General features: G+C 41.0%; 1 protein-coding gene across 5 annotated transcripts in view; it reads right to left on the reverse strand.

Moving 5' to 3' along the window:
• BIN1 (bridging integrator 1) overlaps positions 1-9,434 on the reverse strand; it is a 94,503-nt gene extending 85,069 nt beyond the window's left edge. For 3 of the 5 annotated variants that reach the window (XM_027734689.2, XM_039381223.1, XM_027734695.2), the window contains exon 1: positions 9,224-9,432. In XM_027734689.2, the coding sequence (XP_027590490.1) occupies positions 9,224-9,307 (84 nt within the window). In that variant the 5' untranslated portion in view covers positions 9,308-9,432. Of the gene's footprint in view, positions 1-9,223 lie in introns of all 5 variants that reach the window. The other 2 variants (XM_027734691.2, XM_027734696.2) reach the window with 1 other exon arrangement.
• Between the last annotated feature and the right edge of the window lie 8,656 nt (positions 9,435-18,090).

Consider the following 18,090-nt stretch of genomic DNA (forward strand, 5'->3'; position numbering starts at 1 on the left):
AAGCATCCTCAAAAATTAAGGCCTCAAATGGAGACTTGGGACTGTCAGCTTGGAAGACATTCCAGCTAAAAACACCCCACCACCAAGTCAATCACCTTCATCCAGCACGGCAACAGCTCTTTTAACCTACCATACCCACTGCCTCATCAAGAGGGCATCCAGCCCTGATAACACACACTTCCTCTCTGAATTATTATGGTCATCAAGGGTCAGGGAATAAGGAGAGCAAAAGCCTGCAGCTTGGCAAAAAAATTCTAGTTCTGGCAACTGACTCCAATACCCATTCACAGACAAGTCCCAGACCATGAGCAACTGAGTGCAGCATATCACTGCAGGGCTCTATGATCAACTGGTCACATCACCCCAACTGTGACTCCCACCACAGTCAGACTTCAAACCCTCCCCTCCCAGCCCTGTACATACAGCTGTTTTTCCTCTCCAAAGAAAGACAATCTATTTTTCCAATTTCTTCAACTTATTTTCATAAAAATTCAAAAATAGCCCTCCACCCTTGCCTACAAAGCAATCCTTATCAAACTTCTGCAAAAATATCTGAAAATCCTTTTAAGTCTTCTGGAATACAGAGTTTTACTGAAACAAACCAGAATTATCTTAAGTAACTAAGACTATCCAGTATTTACATTAGAATTTTTTTAGGATAGGGAATGGCCATTTTTGTTAATACACAATGCAATCACACTGTAGATACTAACAAATAATCATGATGTCTGTAAACATGATGAGGGAAACATTATCACAGTGGATACATCCTCTTAATGGCTCGAGTTTGTTAACACACGCTGCTAAACTTGGCCTTTTGCAATGGCTGTTCAGTCTAAACAGACAGAAAAGAGAAAAATCCCTTGTATCCTCCTACTGTAGAGGTTGGTTCAATACACAGAAGAACAGCCATTTCACTCCTCTGCTGAGGGAACTGTACCTTAAGGAGTGTTTCAGTGCAGAACCCAAGGGTATTTCTCCACCTGAATGATTTTAAACTCTTCCTGAGCACTCTTCCTCTTATAGAAGCTGCCATCCCACTCAACAGAATTTTTCCAAAAACGTATTTTCAAGTTACCTTTGAAATATGTTGTGCCCTGCTACAATAACTCAAACCTATTTTGGGCCTCTTGTATCAGAATCAACATTTGGACCAGAAGGGTCATGTTGCACCCACAGAGGGTTAAGAAAGTATCTCCCCAAGAAAACATTTGACTGCCTGAAAATTCAAAATTAATGAGCTGAACATTCCAATTCCAGGAAAGGAATTCCCCATTTTTTTTTAAATATACTGTTTTTTCCTCTCAAGGTATTGCCCATTTTCCCCCCATAAGTACTGAAGAAACAGGAATGGAAATAAGACTGGTCCTTCCACACTCAGACTCATGGAGCTGGTAGGATCAGAAGACTTTAAAAGTTACAACATTCAGGAATAGTTAACTTTACCTACAGGGGTACTAGAGAGTTACAGAACTGGCACATCTGTTAAGTGAAAAAGACGCAAAGATCTACATTTTCTTCAAATGCCAGTCTTTATACCTTATTCAGCATGTTTATCAGTCACTGGCACCATTCCAAATAAATCCAATAAGATAGAATTGCTACTTCACTCCACAAATACCATTAAACTCAGCTCTGAGTTGGTTAAGTCACAGATTATTGTTTCTGGCCTGATAAAATGTGCAATCAAGCCAAGTAGTACAAAGGAAAAAAAAAAGCGTAAACACTTCTAGCTGTGTTTTCAAACAGTGTAGTTTCTGTACCATTGAAGTTCCCTTTCCATCCCTGATGGCAAACAAGCCTTCAGCTCCCTCTAATACAGTTTCAAAGCAGAGTATTAGCAATTGCCCAGTGAAAAATGTTTGTACTTCAGCTGTATCAACCTCTAATCTCTCTCCTAAAGAGCTAACTTTGAAAACAACTGAGAAACCGGTGTGGCTCTTAAAGCAAGTTTAACAAAAAGTTCTAAACATACTTAAAATAAGCAAACCAAATATGATCAGTGAAGAGTTACCAAAAAAATAAATCATTTCAGAACAGGTTACCAGCTTTCTGAATTTGCACGTCAATTCCTTGCAGAGAGGCCAGTACTTCAGAATTCGATTTCTGCGTATCATCAAGAGATTAAATGCAGCCCATGGTTTTCACAGAGGGATTAGTTGTTGTTAAGCACTTCTTTCCTCCTTATTGGTAAAGTTTGCACTCTCCATCCTGCCTGGCAGCCTATATTAAGAACACACTGCCACCCAGACTTCTCCTTTCTTGTAAAGAAAGGGACAAAAAGAAAGGCGACACTGTCTGGCTTTCCTGACTCTCATGAGTCTCCTAACTGCACTTCTCTGGAAACACCAACTTGCAAAAACTTTAACCTGCCAGCCGCAGGTCTGAGTAAAATTTACTCCAGCACAGCCTAAGTAGTTGAAAAATCTGTGTTATACATCTGTACTTGCAGAGGTCTGAGCAAACACAGTATCTATTCCTCATTTCATAAGCTGCTTCACAGTGATTCTGTGAGACCTCTGTCTAGGTCTGTGAATGCCAGAAGTTCTGGGTTTCCAGTTTTCCACAAAATATAACTCCCTGCTCTGGCAAATCCTTCCTCAATGCAAGCTCTCAACATAATAAAGGAGAAACTCGGAAAAAAAAGGAGAGACAAAGGGAAAAAATTAATAAAACAACTGTAAAACTTAAGCAGGTTGAAGAGTTTCTATTCCCAAGTGCCAGGGCTGTTCCTTCAGACCACAGAACTACAAATCTAAAGAGAGGTATTTTCTGAGTAGCAGCTAAGAAACAAAACTATGCAAGCAAGTTGGCATAATGACAATGTAAGCCAAAACACAAAAAATACTCATCAATCCTATTTGCTGCTAATAAATACATTTTCAATTTTTCTCCAGGAATGTGGGGCAGAACCTACCCTGCAGTACTTGCCAGCTTTGTGAAGATCAAACAGCTTCAGAGGCTAGCAAAGACAAACATGTTCCAAGGGAAACCTGAACTGTCTGAGGTCCATCAGTCATTTGGATGCCCCTGCTGAAGAGACACCTGACAAGATTTATTCATCCCTTGCACCACTGCCAATAGTTCAGGCATATCTGCAGAAGTTCCTCACTCCCATTCAGACAGTATTAAGTAGTCAACTAATACCACATTTAAAATTGACTTTAACTAGTAAGACAACGGAAATTACTTCACTCTCTCTCTCAACCCTTTCCTGTGAGAGATGTTCCCTTTTAGCTCAGTAGTATGAATGCCAGAATAGTACAGGTTTGCTGGCACTCATGCATTTAATATTGCAGGTATTGGAGAAAATCAAATATACAGGTCCTCAAGAGAAGGTTAAAACACAGCCTGATGTCAGACCTGGATGCACTATTCTACCTCAGAGAGTGTACCAAGTATGCTTTATCCATATTTTAATATTTGTTCCCATCTCATTGCTCTGGGGTAGAGAATCCACAGTCAACATTAATACAGTCCTATCCCACATGAGAAGCAGCTGGTCTGCACACTCTGAGCTGGCCAGCCCACTTAGGGACCTGAGCTGTGGCCAGTTCAAGATGACAGATCTCTCTGTTCTGCTTGGGCATGGTCATGTTAAGTTGTCAGTACAGAATTTCTGGGAAGACAGACTGATCCCTCTAGGTACAGGTAGACAGCCAGGACTGTAAAATGATCCTTGCAAAGTTGCAGAACTCACAGAGTGGGCAGCTCAGGTGTCTGGTCACCATCACGACAGCGGAAAAAATAGCCACTTTAATACCTGTTAACCTAAGATACCTTCTTGTCACTCCAGAAGTTTCTGGAACCAGAGCTTTATTACAGATTTGATGCCAAGCAACAGAGTCTTGTCTCTCTGTCCAAAGAACCATGAATAAAGTAAAATTTGCATTATTCCCAAAGACCCCAGTCCAGCTAGATGCTGAACATCTCTGGCTGCGCTCAGCTTTCCTCAATGGCTTGGCCAGCCATGTCATCTGCAAGTCACACACCAAGAGCAACCCTGATGTTGGGGGGAAAAAAAGAAAATATTTCTGCCTAGAAACACAAACCTTGCCTAACAGTCAACATGCAGGATGAAGAGGCCAGACAAGTTTGATGTCACCCCCTGAGAGATAAGGTCTGTAACACTAACTCTATACAGCCTAGAGCCTCACTGAGAAGAGATCTTCCAGATTCCACTTTATAAACTGATCTCACAGGAACTGCATTGAAGAGGATTGGCCGCAAGACTGGAACTTACAGGGAACATAAAGTGATGAGGAATAGGGCTGGGCCTTTTCCAAACAGAAAATTCATCCATCCATGAAATTCTGCTTTTTAAAAGAAATTTGTTAACAACAGCCAGACAGAGGGGCACCTTCAGCAGGGCACTGTAAGCACCCTGCCAATCAAACCATTCCATGGGCAAGGAAACATGTGGAGCCTGGTTTCCTATTTCACCTCCTCCCTGCCCCATGCAGATTATCTGATACCAGTAATACAGTCTGAGCTCATACTGGAATCATCTGTACATTAGGGGCATTAGTTCAGATCTCTATCCTCTATCCAGTGCCCATTTTCCAGCAACCCTTAGGCACAAAGTACCTTTAAGACTCCACCCACCACCTAAGCCCTGCATTCTTGAGAAAGCAGCAAGCTAACAGAAATAAAGTAAAAAGCCCTTTTCTTGTCATCTGGGGAGTACCTCAGGAAAAACACAAAAAGTTTCATGCCAGATCAGTAAGAGAACAATTCTTGTAGCTCTTCAGGCTATTTGTACTTCACTGCCACAGCAAGTCCGATTGCATAGGGCAGAATGGTTTGGTGGCAAAGACAAACAAAAAACATAGAACCTTTGAAGAGATGGAAGGATCCTGAAGGAAGACCAGTAAGGAACTTCTCCCAAGTAGGTAGATATGATATTTCTCAATAATAGAGCCTTCTGCATCTACCATTTTTATATAAAATCCTCTCTCCCTATCTGCAGTTTCTGCAGATCAGGCAGCCTCTGATAGCTGAATCCTGAAGACAGCTGTATTTAAATTTGGTTTAAGGTTCTTGGGTGCTTCTCATTGGTATAGACTCCCACCTGCTTCCACAGGGCTGAGATTTCATTCCAGGTATTCTCTCCTGCCATTCTCCACCTATTGGAACTTGTCTTGGAAGGAGAAAAAAAGTCTTATCAGGGCAAACTCAAAATGCAAATCATGCCTTCTGCAAACCCCATTCCACCCAAACCACAATCCGTGAGACTAGGACTGCACAGCACAGCCTCCTTGGACTGTACAGCCCAAAGGAGAGCAGAACTTCAGGCAGATGGTTTAACCAGGAGAGCTTGAAACACAGATGTGGGTAAATATCGGTAGGATAAAGTAAACCAAGAACAGAAAGCAGAAGTGACATCTCATGGCAACACAGCAATTCAGTGACAGAGTCTACAACCTAAATGTGATACCCTAACACAAGGGAGTTTGGATGTCCAAACTAAACTTTGCCAGGTCCTGGAAAACAAAGTCTTCTCCTTTGGTTAGGGATGGAGAGAAAAAAAGGGGGCCTTTTTGGTACATCAGAGTAAAACCATGACAAAATATGACAGTCTATTCATGCCACAGAACACAGACTCCTCATTTTGCCCAGCTATATAACAAAAAGTGAGAGACCACCACTACTATAAGATAGGAATTTCCCATGCTCAATCTAAATAAAAATAAGTTCATCCCTTTATACTCCTTTCCATACAAAAAACCTCCAAGGCAAAAACAAACAAACAAAAAGCCACCAAAACAAAAAACCAAACAAACAATCAAAAAACCTCCCAAAACAAAACAAAAACAAAACACAAATAAAAAAAAACAACCACAACTTTCTTTTCAATGTCAACTTTACATACAGCCAACACCATCTTTCCAGTCTGAATCTCTGCCTTACATGCTGAAGGAAAGAGCTTGATCCTGTGAGTAGGACCCTCACCACCAGCCAAGTTACTAAACCACAATTCATTTGCTCTCCGAGGTCCTCCTGGAATCCCGCAGAGGAGTTACCCTCACACTAGGATTGTGTGAAGTCACCAAAATTCTGTTTGAATTTGTCCAAAGCATGTGCAGACTGACACATCCAGAAATGGGACATTCACAGAGGAAAATGAGAAATGTGGAAATCAGGGAGATTTTTAAAAATTTGAAAAGTGTAAGATAGAAATTGGTCACAAAGCAGAAACACAAACTTTAACCACGATGATGGATCACAGACATAAAGAATAAGCCTCACTAGCAAAGTTTAAAATAGCTTGCAAACACAAGGCTCCCTCTAAGACACCATGACAGTGGAGGCATTAAAATTTTACTCCATTTTAAGAAGTTTAGAATTACAAAAGGTCCAGAGCTCAACATCTCAGAAAATCCTTCAGCTAATAGAATAGAAGATGACTTACAGCCTAAATATCCTAATTTACCCTAATTAGTTGCTAAAGGTGATATAGGAGTTAGCAACGGTTAAGTGACTCCTTTCTGCAGGTGGGTTCCTCTGGGGACAGTGGCATCAACTTATTCGATACATTTCACTGGCTAATGGACAAATTATTGCCCAGTATTGTACTTGAGGCTACCTCTGAGTAGAGACAAAGGTTAAATGCCCAAACCATTTGCAAACAGCACAGTCAACCAATCTGGCCCATTATTTCCTGTGGAATTGCTAAAGTGTCTTCCAAAAATAGCCAATAGTTTTGCTGAAAGGCTCAAAACAAACAGCACTTCTGAAGGGAATATCTTACATAGTTTACATAATAGCCATCTCAGAAGGGAAAAAAGGATCTGTACAGTGTTTCAGCGTGAATTCTGCATTGAACAAAAAGACATCATTCTTTGCTTAACACGAGGCTTAAATTCACCATGAAGGAAACTGCTGAGGTCAAAGCCTCGGGGCTCAAGTTGAGAGGGAGATATCATTTGAAAGGGAAGAACTTTTATCCTAGATTCAAATAAAAATAAGATATGTAAAAGGAACACTGTCAGCTTGTTTAAGTCTCAAAAAGGAAAAGTTCAACCCAGTCAGCATCCCTTCCCAAAAAATTAATACATTTTTAAGTTGTGTACCCAGATCTATCTCTGCACATTTCTGCTGACCTTCTTTCTTATTATTTAACACCTGGTCCTTATCCCTTGACACTTGGTTTACCCTTCCTGCTAAACACAGTACCACAGTTAAAAACTAAATACCACAAAAGTAATACCAGTACGGTGTCATAACCACTGATGAATTCCATGTCACATCATATTCAGCTGTATCCTTCCTCACCACCTGAAAGTTAACATTCACGTATTTGCCTCAGTCAAAGTCTGTCCCTCAGAGACATGTGTAAAATTCCAACACTTCACTAAGGAAGAATTGTTACAGATGATACTGTAGCAGTATGAGGGGGCAAGTCAGAAGATGAAGCAAGCAATACCATCTCTTTCTTTTCTGAGAGCCCAGAGAGCAAAGTTGTTCTGTTTGCATTAGGATAACAACAGCTGAAGGGCCTAGAATTTGTGTTAGCTTATTAAGCAAGTGTTATGGGTTTTTCCTTTTCTCCTTAAGGGAAAATAAGCTGTGCTTTCTTCTGTGTAAAGAGATAAGAAACCGTTTTCAGATCTTGGAAATCATTTGCCATACACAGCTAAACACTCGATTATTACTGTTGTCCACATTCTCACAGCCCCAGTCACCACCAGGGCGTTAGTGAGGAAAGTGAGGAAGTATGCTAGATCGCCAGTTGAGAGAAATTTGTGGAAAATTATCCCTAGGAAAAGGACCTGTGTGCCTTCAGATAAGAAGTCAGGGAAGGGCTTGGCAGGCCACACTTGGCTCCAAGCTGCACCAGTAAGTACAATAACTTCATCAGAAGGCCAAGGAGCTCAGCCTTTACCACCTACCTTAATATTAATTACAAATATGGTTGCCATCTGGTGGCTAACACAGAATGAAGTTAGCATCTGCAATGAGTTCAGGACCAGGTATCAGGAGACAGAGTCCCTGTTCTGTCCCCTCTGGAACCACAGTAAGGTGAAAAAAACCACAGATGTGGCCACGATGACTCTTATGTACAGAGTGAAGCCAGGACCTTGCTGCTGCAGTTCCATACTGGATCTGCTAGTCACTTGGGGTGTTTTCCAAGCAGTCAGGCAAGTTCAAATAATGCTCCTAGTCTTGGTAAGTGAGCTAAAACTAGTGGATACAGCATATGCTACATTAGGCCCAACTGGTTTGGACTGCCATTCTGACCCAGCAGCGTTTTTGAAGTGTCAGAGACTGGTACAAGGCTCAGGCCAGCACTGCATCTAATCCCAAACCTCCTAGATTTAATCTAGCTGCTAAAGATAACTCCCCGGGGAACAAGAGCAGCAGTGGGCAGATTTGTTCTCCCTCCCTCCCTCAAAGATGCACCAGTCCTTATTCAGTCAATGTCATCTCACAGCAAACCACTGAAAAACAAGACGAGCGTGCCTGCGATAGAAGCAGCTGATCAATGTCCCTGCGTAAAATGCCCGATAATCCCTACAGAGAGCAGACATCTGGCATCAGATGCAGCATGCCAGAGAAATGAACACGAAAAGTATCCATTGCATATTCCTGGCACCTTTTGCTGGCACAGGGCTGGGTGGAGAGCAGCGAAAGGGCCCTTGGGATTCAAAAATCTCCCCTCTCTCAGCAGACATCGGCACAATCTTTAAAAGCTGTATGGCTTTGGCTTTACCACCATTCCAAAATCAGGAGCTCAAAGTCAGTACATTAAGTAGCGACTATTATGCTTTGCTGTTAGAAGATAAGCAGCAGTGTCCACCTCCTTTTCCTCACCATCTTTTGAGGTTACGCATTTAGTGCTATGGTATAATACAGAACTGCTCGCGAAAATGCTGCATAAAGCACAACCTAAATACCATAAAAAGAAGGTCTCCTCCTTGCTGAAACAATAAGCATCTACAGATCCAACACAAGCGTGCGGCGCTCCGTCCTCCCTCCCCGCTCTCGGCTGAATCCGATGCCATGTTTCTGCAGGCGGACGGTAAACCCTTACCGCTCGCAATAGGGATATTCTCCATTCTCGGGATGCAAAGGGGCCCTAATTCCGCAGGCAGGGAAAGCAGCTGCCAGTCCCCCGCCAGCACCCACTGCGAGACGCATCCCTGCTTCGGGGAGGGGTGTCATACCCCGTACCCGCATCCCCCCAACCCCGCATCCCGGGGATGCCCCCCTTATTCCCAACCTTCTCCTGCGCCCGGGTCAGCTTCTTCTGGACGTTGCTGGCGATTTTCCCGGCCGTGACCCCCTTGCTGCCCAGCTCGGCCATTTTGCCTTCTCTTTTTAACGGGCGGCTGCGAACGACGGACCGCCAGGAAGGGGGGGAAAACCCGGCGGGCAGGCGATGGCCCGACCGTCACCGCCACCTCCCGCCTGCCCGTCCTCCCTGCCCGGCCGCCTTTTAAAGGGATAGTGCTGCCGCAAAGGGAGAAGGGATGGGGGCAGATTTTGGTCAGATTTCGCCCACCCTGCCTGCGCCCTCCGGGTCCCCACCGCCGCCTGTCCCGCAGGGGGCAGGCAGGGTGGGAAAATCTGGGAAGCATCGCAAGTGATTCATCTTACGTGACGGTAGGAGTTTGCTGTCCATTTCATCCTGCAGCAAAGCAACATTTTTATCTAAAGAGAAAGGGAAGGGTATCTGGAAATTAATCGAAGCCCTGATTTTAAAAGGCAAGCTGAAATTTCAGAAGATTCCATCCTTTAATCATAGAATTATTAGGGTTGGAAAAGACCTTCAGGATAATTGAGTCCAACCGTTAACCCAGCACCACCGTGTTCACCACTAAACCATATCGCCAAATGCCACATCCACACACGTTTCAAACACTTCCAGGTATAGCGATTCCACCATTTCCCTAGGCAGCCTCTTCCACTGCCTGACCACCATTTCAATGAAGAAATATATTTTCCCAATATCCAATCAAAAGCCCCTATGGCTCAACTTGAGGCCGTTTCCTCTCGTTCTACCTGGGAGAAGAGACCAACCCTCACCTGGTTACAAACTCTTCTCAGGTAGAGTGATAAGGTCTCCCCTACCTCTCTTTTTCTCCAAACTAAACAACCCCAGCTCCCTCAGCTGCTCCTCATAGGACTTGTGCCACACTTGTGCCCTTCACCAGCCTTGTTGCCCTTCTCTGGACACATTCCAGATGCCTTTCTTGTAGTGAGGGACCCAAAACTGAACACAGAATTTGGGGCATGGCCTCACCAGTGCCAGGTACAGGGGGACGATCACTTCCCTAGTCTTGCTGGCTGCACTATTTCTGATGCCACTGGCCAGGATGCTGTTTGCCTTTTTGGCCACCTGGGCACACTGCTGTGTATGTACCAACTTATTATGGGTGCCTGGTAAGTGCCTTCACCTCAGCCCTGTCTCACAGGAACCTTATGAGGACTACTTAGTTATATTTGTACCTAACTTTGTGCTCTGGTGGAAGCTCTTTTACATATTTTTGGATTTGCACAAGAATTTGGACTCAGCATGGCTACACATGATGGCTGTTCCAGTTGAGGAGTAGTGGTGACAGTGGAGGGAGGTGTTTTGTGTGTCTCCACTGCAGAATACACTGCAGTGATGGGGCATTTGTCAGAAAACCAACCATGACTGCACAGAGTGCTTTATATACATAACTTCCCCTGAATTCCTGCTACCTCAGTCTGTATGGTATCACCCTTCAGCTGTGTCTCAACTGCTTTTCAGAGTTGTTGCTCCTGGCCTGCCCTTGTCCCCTTTCAGTGAGCCTGGACTCAGTTATACTGCCACTGCTTTCATCCCAGCAGGGCTTTGGTTGTGCTTTGATAGATCTACTGGGCAAACACCTTTTGTGAAACTCTATTCCTTTACACGACAGGACAAAGTTCTGCTTCCTGGAATAGAGGAAGCCACCTCAGTACTGTTATTAATATCCTAATACTAGGCCCCAAAGCTTCTGTTGGTACCACATACCAGGGCTTGGACAAGTGGAGAAGAAATTCTTTCCTTGCCTTTTTCTGCACACTCACCTTAGTTCTTTGTGAGAGCTCAGCACACAGTGTGCACACAGCACCCAGTACAGCACCGACCAATCCAGTGCTCTGCAGAAAATTTAGATATTTAACAACCTCGTCTTTGTTTAAGATGGAGACTGTACCTCTTTTACCTATTCAGCCAGGCAGAGAGGGACCTGGGAGTTTGGATTGACAGGAAGCTGAACATGAGCCAGCAGTGTGCCCAGGTGGCCAAGAAGGCCAATGGCATCCTGGCCTGTATCAGGAACAGTGTGGCCAACAGGTCCAGGGAAGTGATTCTTCCCCTGGACTCAGCACTGGTGAGGTCACACCTGGAGTGCTGTGTCCAGTTCTGGGCCCCTCAGTTCAGGAAGGATATTGAGGTCCTGGAGCAGGTCCAGAGGAGAGTAACGAGGCTGGTGAAGGGACTGGAGCACAAGTCCAATGAGGAGAGGCTGAGGGAGCTGGGGCTGTTCAGCCTGGAGAAGAGGAGGCTCAGGGGAGACCTCATCACTCTCTACAACTCCCTGAAAGGAGGTTGTAGCCAGGTGGGGGTTGGTCTCTTCTCCCAGGCAACTATCAGTAAGACAAGAGGGCATGGTCTTAAGCTGTGCCAGGGGAGATTTAGGTTAGATATTAGAAAGAATTTCTTTACAGAGAGGGTAATCAGGCATTGGAATGGGCTGCCCAGGGAAGTGGTGGATTCTTCATCCCTGGAGGTTTTTAAGATAAGACTGGATGTGGCAGTTAGTACCATGGTCTACCAACCACAGTGGTAGTGGATCAAGAGTTGGACTTGATGATCTCGGAAGTCCCTTCCAACCCAGCTGATTCTATGATTCTGTTTTAATTGAAAGATGGTATCTAAACCTACCTGTGTTCCAGGACAATTTCACACAGCCATTACTTTGCCAGATGAAGATTGTTGTCTCAAGTTTATACACATAGAGAGTAGTGTAGCACTCACTACTGCAAACTAAAGCCACAGAAAAATGTCGAAGGTGATAACTTGAGAGAGCTAGGCCAGATTTTCCAACTTAAATATCATTTATTGTTTCCATTTCTACTTCAGTACTATTTCTGTTCATTCAGAACTTAAAATAAAAACAATTGTCTTTCCCAGAGCCTTTAGAAACTGTGGGCAGAGAACCTGTCAACACCTTTGTGTGAGACTTCATGAGACAGTGCCTCTGCATTTCTTGCTTATTATGACAATGGCTTTTTTTTTTAATGACAAAACCTTAATTCAGAAACCAGTTTAAATCCATACTACACTTCAATTGTGTTAGTAGACATACTATTCCCATTTAATGAAATACTTGGGCATGTGTTTCAGTTGTATATGAGAAAAGTGCAGTGATCCAAGACATTCTCAGACTGAAGCGTGTGCATACCTATGATGCCACTCCATATTGCAAACTACAAATTCATTCAATTCCTTTGTGGCTTTACATTTAGTATTCATATTTCTGTATGATTAGTATTTAGTATTCATTTAGTATTCATCTTCCGTAGATAAACAACAGTGTCTGACATGCATCTGAATTTTTCCATACTTTTGGCCTTACTAGGTATTTTCATATTACTTTTCTTCTCCAACCTCATCCATAATTCAGCAGCATCTCACTACTGAGTATCATCTGGGAACATAATTAATATCCCATTTCCTCTGTCTCTCACCCCCATCTCCTCCTCCTTAGCTGAGCTTTTAAGGGTGACAGATGCACATGTGGTTAAACGTTTATAACATAATGTTTAAAAGAGCAGATGTCTCAGGGTCAGAACACATTCCTCTCCATCCTACCTCATATATTTACTTCTCCTGCTTAGGTCTTTTCTTCAGCGAAACTGGTTTGGAAGGGATTTTTGTCTGATTGCATCCGTTCAAGTGAAAAGCAAATGATTGCAGCACATGAGCTGAAAAGAGAGTCCATGGCAAACATCAGACAATTGTGAAACAAAATCATCCAGACACACATATTCACCACAATGAAAAATGATGACAAACCGTGTACATTTTAAAAGCTGGGATTAACAGCAAGCATCCACCTCTCAGCATGAGTCATTTCCCAGTTATTTCTGTGCTTGATTGGATCAGCACCAAAGCTGCAAAGCATTTGCCTGGCTCCAGGTGTGTTGCAAAGGTATTCCCCTGGCATGACCCGGTGAAACCACATACTGTGAGTGGCTATGCATCTGAATGACCATATAAGCCATTTTAGCCAGGTAATATATGAAGGTTGTTGCTTTGTGAATGGGAGAGGCTTCAGTCTTGTGTCTATCCACCGTTGTACTGACCTCAAACTTACAGCATTTTACAACCTTAAAAACGTAAATAATTTCAATTGGACTGCACAAAATAATAAACATACAGGCTTGCAACTAATGTTTGTATTTGTTTGTGCTCTGTGGTATTGTAAGGCAGAGATGTCTAACCTTTTGGAAGCCATTAGTGACAGATTCTGCACAATTGAAGTTAAAAGAAATCAGACAGTGCTTATGTGCTCCTCCCACAATGAGATCCATTAAGTGCAATATGTGCACAGTTGTCTCATCTATTCTAAAACTAGACCCCAGGACACTTAATTTCACCTGAATATATCCAGCTAAACATATCTAGTTTAATTTGAGTCACTTTGGCTCCTTTTATAGTCAAAAGAGAGAAATCAGTACCTCCAAAGGATGAAAAAGATAAAATAAAACCTCCCCCTTAGCTACAGCGGGAGATTAGATTAATAGCTTAAATAGCTAAAGTTAAGACAGCCAGATTGGTTATGAAACCCACCTGTAGTCCATCTCCCTGGTGACAGGATGATTCATTTACACAGTTCATGGGGAAGAAGCAAATCTGTCAAACACACTAGCACAAACACACATCTTTAACATGTACATACCACCATTGCTTTTTTACTGCTTTCTTAATTGATTAATACTCTAGTCTATAATGCCTATGTTAGGCCTCAGCCCCATAAGTGCATTTCACTTCTCAGTGGTCTCATTAAAGGGAGATGAACTGCTCACCTGTTTACAATTAAACATAAGCTTAAGTGCTCACTGGTTTGAAGTCTATTATTTTGTAATTTAGGTACAATTTATTCCCTTCATTGCACAAATTGTTATTACAGCTCTTTTCTTCATTTTTATTATTATTCCTGTTTTGCCAAGTTTGTCCATCTGGGAGCAGGATGGACATGATTCTTAATTTAAATTCGAATAAATATTTAATTTTTAAAGAGTGATTTCAGCAATGTGTCCATTAACATAGTTTTATTTTTTCTGACTTGAACCTTTTAATTGTAGTTTGTGTGTTTAGAGCTACAAGCTTTGATAATCAAAATATATTCATTTCCCTGAAACTGGTGGCAAAATCTTTCCTGTATATTCTAATTCATTTAAATAAAAAAAAATTTCTAAAATTAAAACAGCAGTAATCTCCACCATTCATAGAACTAGAAGTATATATTCTCTGTTCCAGTTATTAAGAAGATTAAAACCCAGTTAAATTGATTTTTGTTTCCTTTCAGTAAGGAGTTCTGGTTTTAAGTGTATAATTACTGTTTTTAAAAAATATTTAATAGAGTTGAGTTCATTAAAGGTGTTTATGATAAATATAAATAAATCACTACTGAATTCTTAAAATGCTTATATTTATGCTAAATAATATTATTTGCAATAAATTATTCCAAGAATTCGGAGGCCCTTCTCCTCATGTACTAATATAATGCAAGATGGGTCTATTTCAATCACAACTTCTTGTTGTATTCAAAGTTGAATTTCAAATATTAAACAACGTGGTTGTTTGGATCCATAGTTTTGTTCCGACTCTAACTCTGGCCATAGCACTACAGGTCAGTTGGCCTCACTCACTGCCAGCACTGCTCTCTTGCTTCAGTGATGTCAGTTGAAGGATTAACTTAAGACCAACACCTTGAAAACAACAAATTACACAAAACATGTATGTAGCAAAATCTAATCGAGTTCTGACTCAACCCTGACTGCCTTAAACAGCCTGCTTGCCTTTTTTTTCCATTGAAGATCATGCATTCTTCTGGGACAACATTCTGAAAGAGCTTGCAAAGGTGACTTCTGTCTTTCCTTTTAACCTGATAACATTATCAAGGGTAAGTCGGATATCAACTTCACCACTATCTAGTTTGCCTTAGAATTCCTTTCTGGCTGACTATACTCTCATGGAAACTCTTTGTTCTCTCACAGAAAGCTGCTAGGAAGGATCAGGAAGTTTCTGCCATAAAAACAGTAGATAAAACCTTGTTGATTAAATGTTCTGTCCTTTAAACCTAAAGCAAAATGAAAGAACTTTGATTTAAAAATAGTGCCAAAATTCCTATGTACCCCATTGTGCAGGAAAAGAAGGGATTTGGCACATATGAAGCAATTCTTTTTTCATTTTTTCATTGTCATCAATCAACATGGAAGTAGGCAAGTGAATCGTGCTTCCTTTGGAAATGACTCTGAGAATTCTGGAAGCCTTCTACTATTTATTGTAATATCTTAAAAACTAAAATTAATTATATACTCAAATAGATGGGCCAATTTGTCCTCATCTATAACTATGGTAGAACACCTGGCCCATCTGGTGGAATCACACAAAGGATATCATATCATCAGGATACCATATAACAGCACAAACTAGCAGTGAAATAAATAAGATATTTTCTATAAAACATACATGCACAAGGTTTCATACTTGTGACAATCATACCAGGTAGACTTATGTAATTGTCACAGTTGCCCCAGCTGCGATGTCTTCTTCCTTGCTTCCCTTTACTGAGAGCCTCATTTCATTTCCTTGGCAATGAAATTGAGTGACTTATTCACTGAAAATTATTTATGAGAGCTATCTCACCTTCAATTAGTCAACTCACTATCAACACAAATTTGTTCAGTTTTAAAAATTATCCAACTCTTTGCTTTTGAGATCTGGGATTCGATTTTTCAGAAAATTAAGATGGTAACTTTCTGGTTTGGGCACGTGCAGTTTTCTGCAATATCCAATATACTATTACTGTACAATGTATTTTATTTAATATTTACTGACATTTATAACAGTGTTTTCTTAGTCCTGGATCAGGACTGAACTGCAGAAAATACAGCACAGAAAAATGTAAAAAACAATTATATTTACCTGTAACAACTCAGCCATTTCCACCAGATTACTTTATCAACTCTCTAAAGGCTTTCATAAAGACTCAGTGAAAAACAGTGAAGGCCTCAAAAGAATCAATGATCCACAGTAAGTAACTTAAAAATTAGTAGTACTTCTCTGCAAAAGCCATTTTCAAAGTCACTAGTTTTATTAAAGGTAAATCAATACAAATGTTTGCATTTCTGGTAAAAAAAATTCCTATGCAGAAAAACAATGCTTCTGGGTATAATAGGGACTTTGAAGAACTTTATGCATGTGATTTATTTTTGACATCATTATTTGGTTCACACCAAAGGGTTAATTTCTAGTGGAAAGTACAGGCTCAAGAGAATAAAAGTAGATGTTTACTGTAGTAAGCCTTCATGCATTGGGATCACTTATATTATTTAAATACCAGCTGCATCACTCAAATATTCCACCTTAAAAATAATGTGGGTCCACACATTGTAATGGTACACACTTGGAAAACCAGGAGTGAAGTATAAGCCATTTTGAGAGAAAAGAGCAAACAATCCCATCAAAATGGTTTTTACTGGGAACAGCTCTTTGTTATTACAAGCTCAATTCTTACTTAAATTCTAAATACTGTACTCAATTGATGTAGGTACTTAGCTGTTTCCAACTCTGGTAAATTAGCACATTTCTTCCACTCATGGGCAAATATTTGATCCATGATTGACAATGGAATATTATAGAGTCTTAGAATTGAGGGTCACTTAGTTAGAATTTATATATTTCTCTTTGCAAATTTTGTGACGCTTTTACATGTCATGCAATGCTCTGACATGTTCAAGTCTCCCTGCCAAATTCAGCAGGAAACATTTACAGTCTTAAGGCAAGTGTCCTTGAGGGTTTGATATGTCACAGCCTTGTGCAGTTACCAAGGTCATCAGCATGCTAGAAGTATAAACTTAGATGTCAGCCTAAATTTCTGGTTTGTTTTCAGACCCCATTTTGAAACAAGGCAACACTACCAGATAAATGAACCAAACGTATTGTGAAAATTTTTCTTAACGTGTCTTTGCACAACTGATGGAAACGCATACTGTTTCTGCTACCGTACTCTAAAAGCTAAAGGACAAGTCTGGAAATGTTGCAGCATCTGAGGATCTTTACTATGAATTTTGCAATACAGGATGCTCTTTCAAACCCCACCTTTTGGAATCATGGGAATTGGTGTACAGACAGGAAAAAATATCAAAATCTGAAACCCAAAAACTTAAAACCAAAGAAGGGTAGGGAGAATTAAGCCATCACTTCAATGCTTTCATTTATTTTAAGGCATTCATAAAGAATTGGAGGGTATTTTCATTTGTTGCCTTATCGTAAAGACATTTAAAAATAATGAACTCTTTTCTCCTCTCTCTTTTCCTAACATTATGCAGTTAAAATAATAGTCACAAAAACAAAGCAAAGGCCTAGGAAAGATTTTCTCCTCTGAGAAGTAACCAACTCAGTGGAAAAGCCTTAGGACTATGACCTGACCCATCACCTGGGAAACATAAGGTTATTCCCCATTTGCCATATATTTTTCTGTAATTTAATTCATTTTAATGTTGCCTGAATTGAACAATTGATATTTTATCACTTCTCATGGCAGAAACTCATTAATAGACCACTATTTTCGGTGCCACTGGAAAGATGACTGTGTGCTATTTGTAATTACATAATAATTACTTTATTTTATACATACATATATATATATATTTATCTCCAAATAATAGCATAAATTTCATTTGGTCTCTCCCACAGTATTAGGTAGTGAAATGCCAACATCAAAAAATAATTATGAATGTACATAATACCAAATTATGCATCAACACAACTGCAGTAATTACAAGTACTACTCTTGTATTCCATTGTGGCCCTGTGTCGTGACAGATTAAAACATTAATCTC

This window comes from Pipra filicauda, unplaced genomic scaffold (assembly GCF_003945595.2).
Source record: "Pipra filicauda isolate LSUMZ 115617 unplaced genomic scaffold, ASM394559v2 scaffold218_size1660888_pilon, whole genome shotgun sequence".
Taxonomy (NCBI): Eukaryota; Metazoa; Chordata; class Aves; order Passeriformes; family Pipridae; genus Pipra; species Pipra filicauda.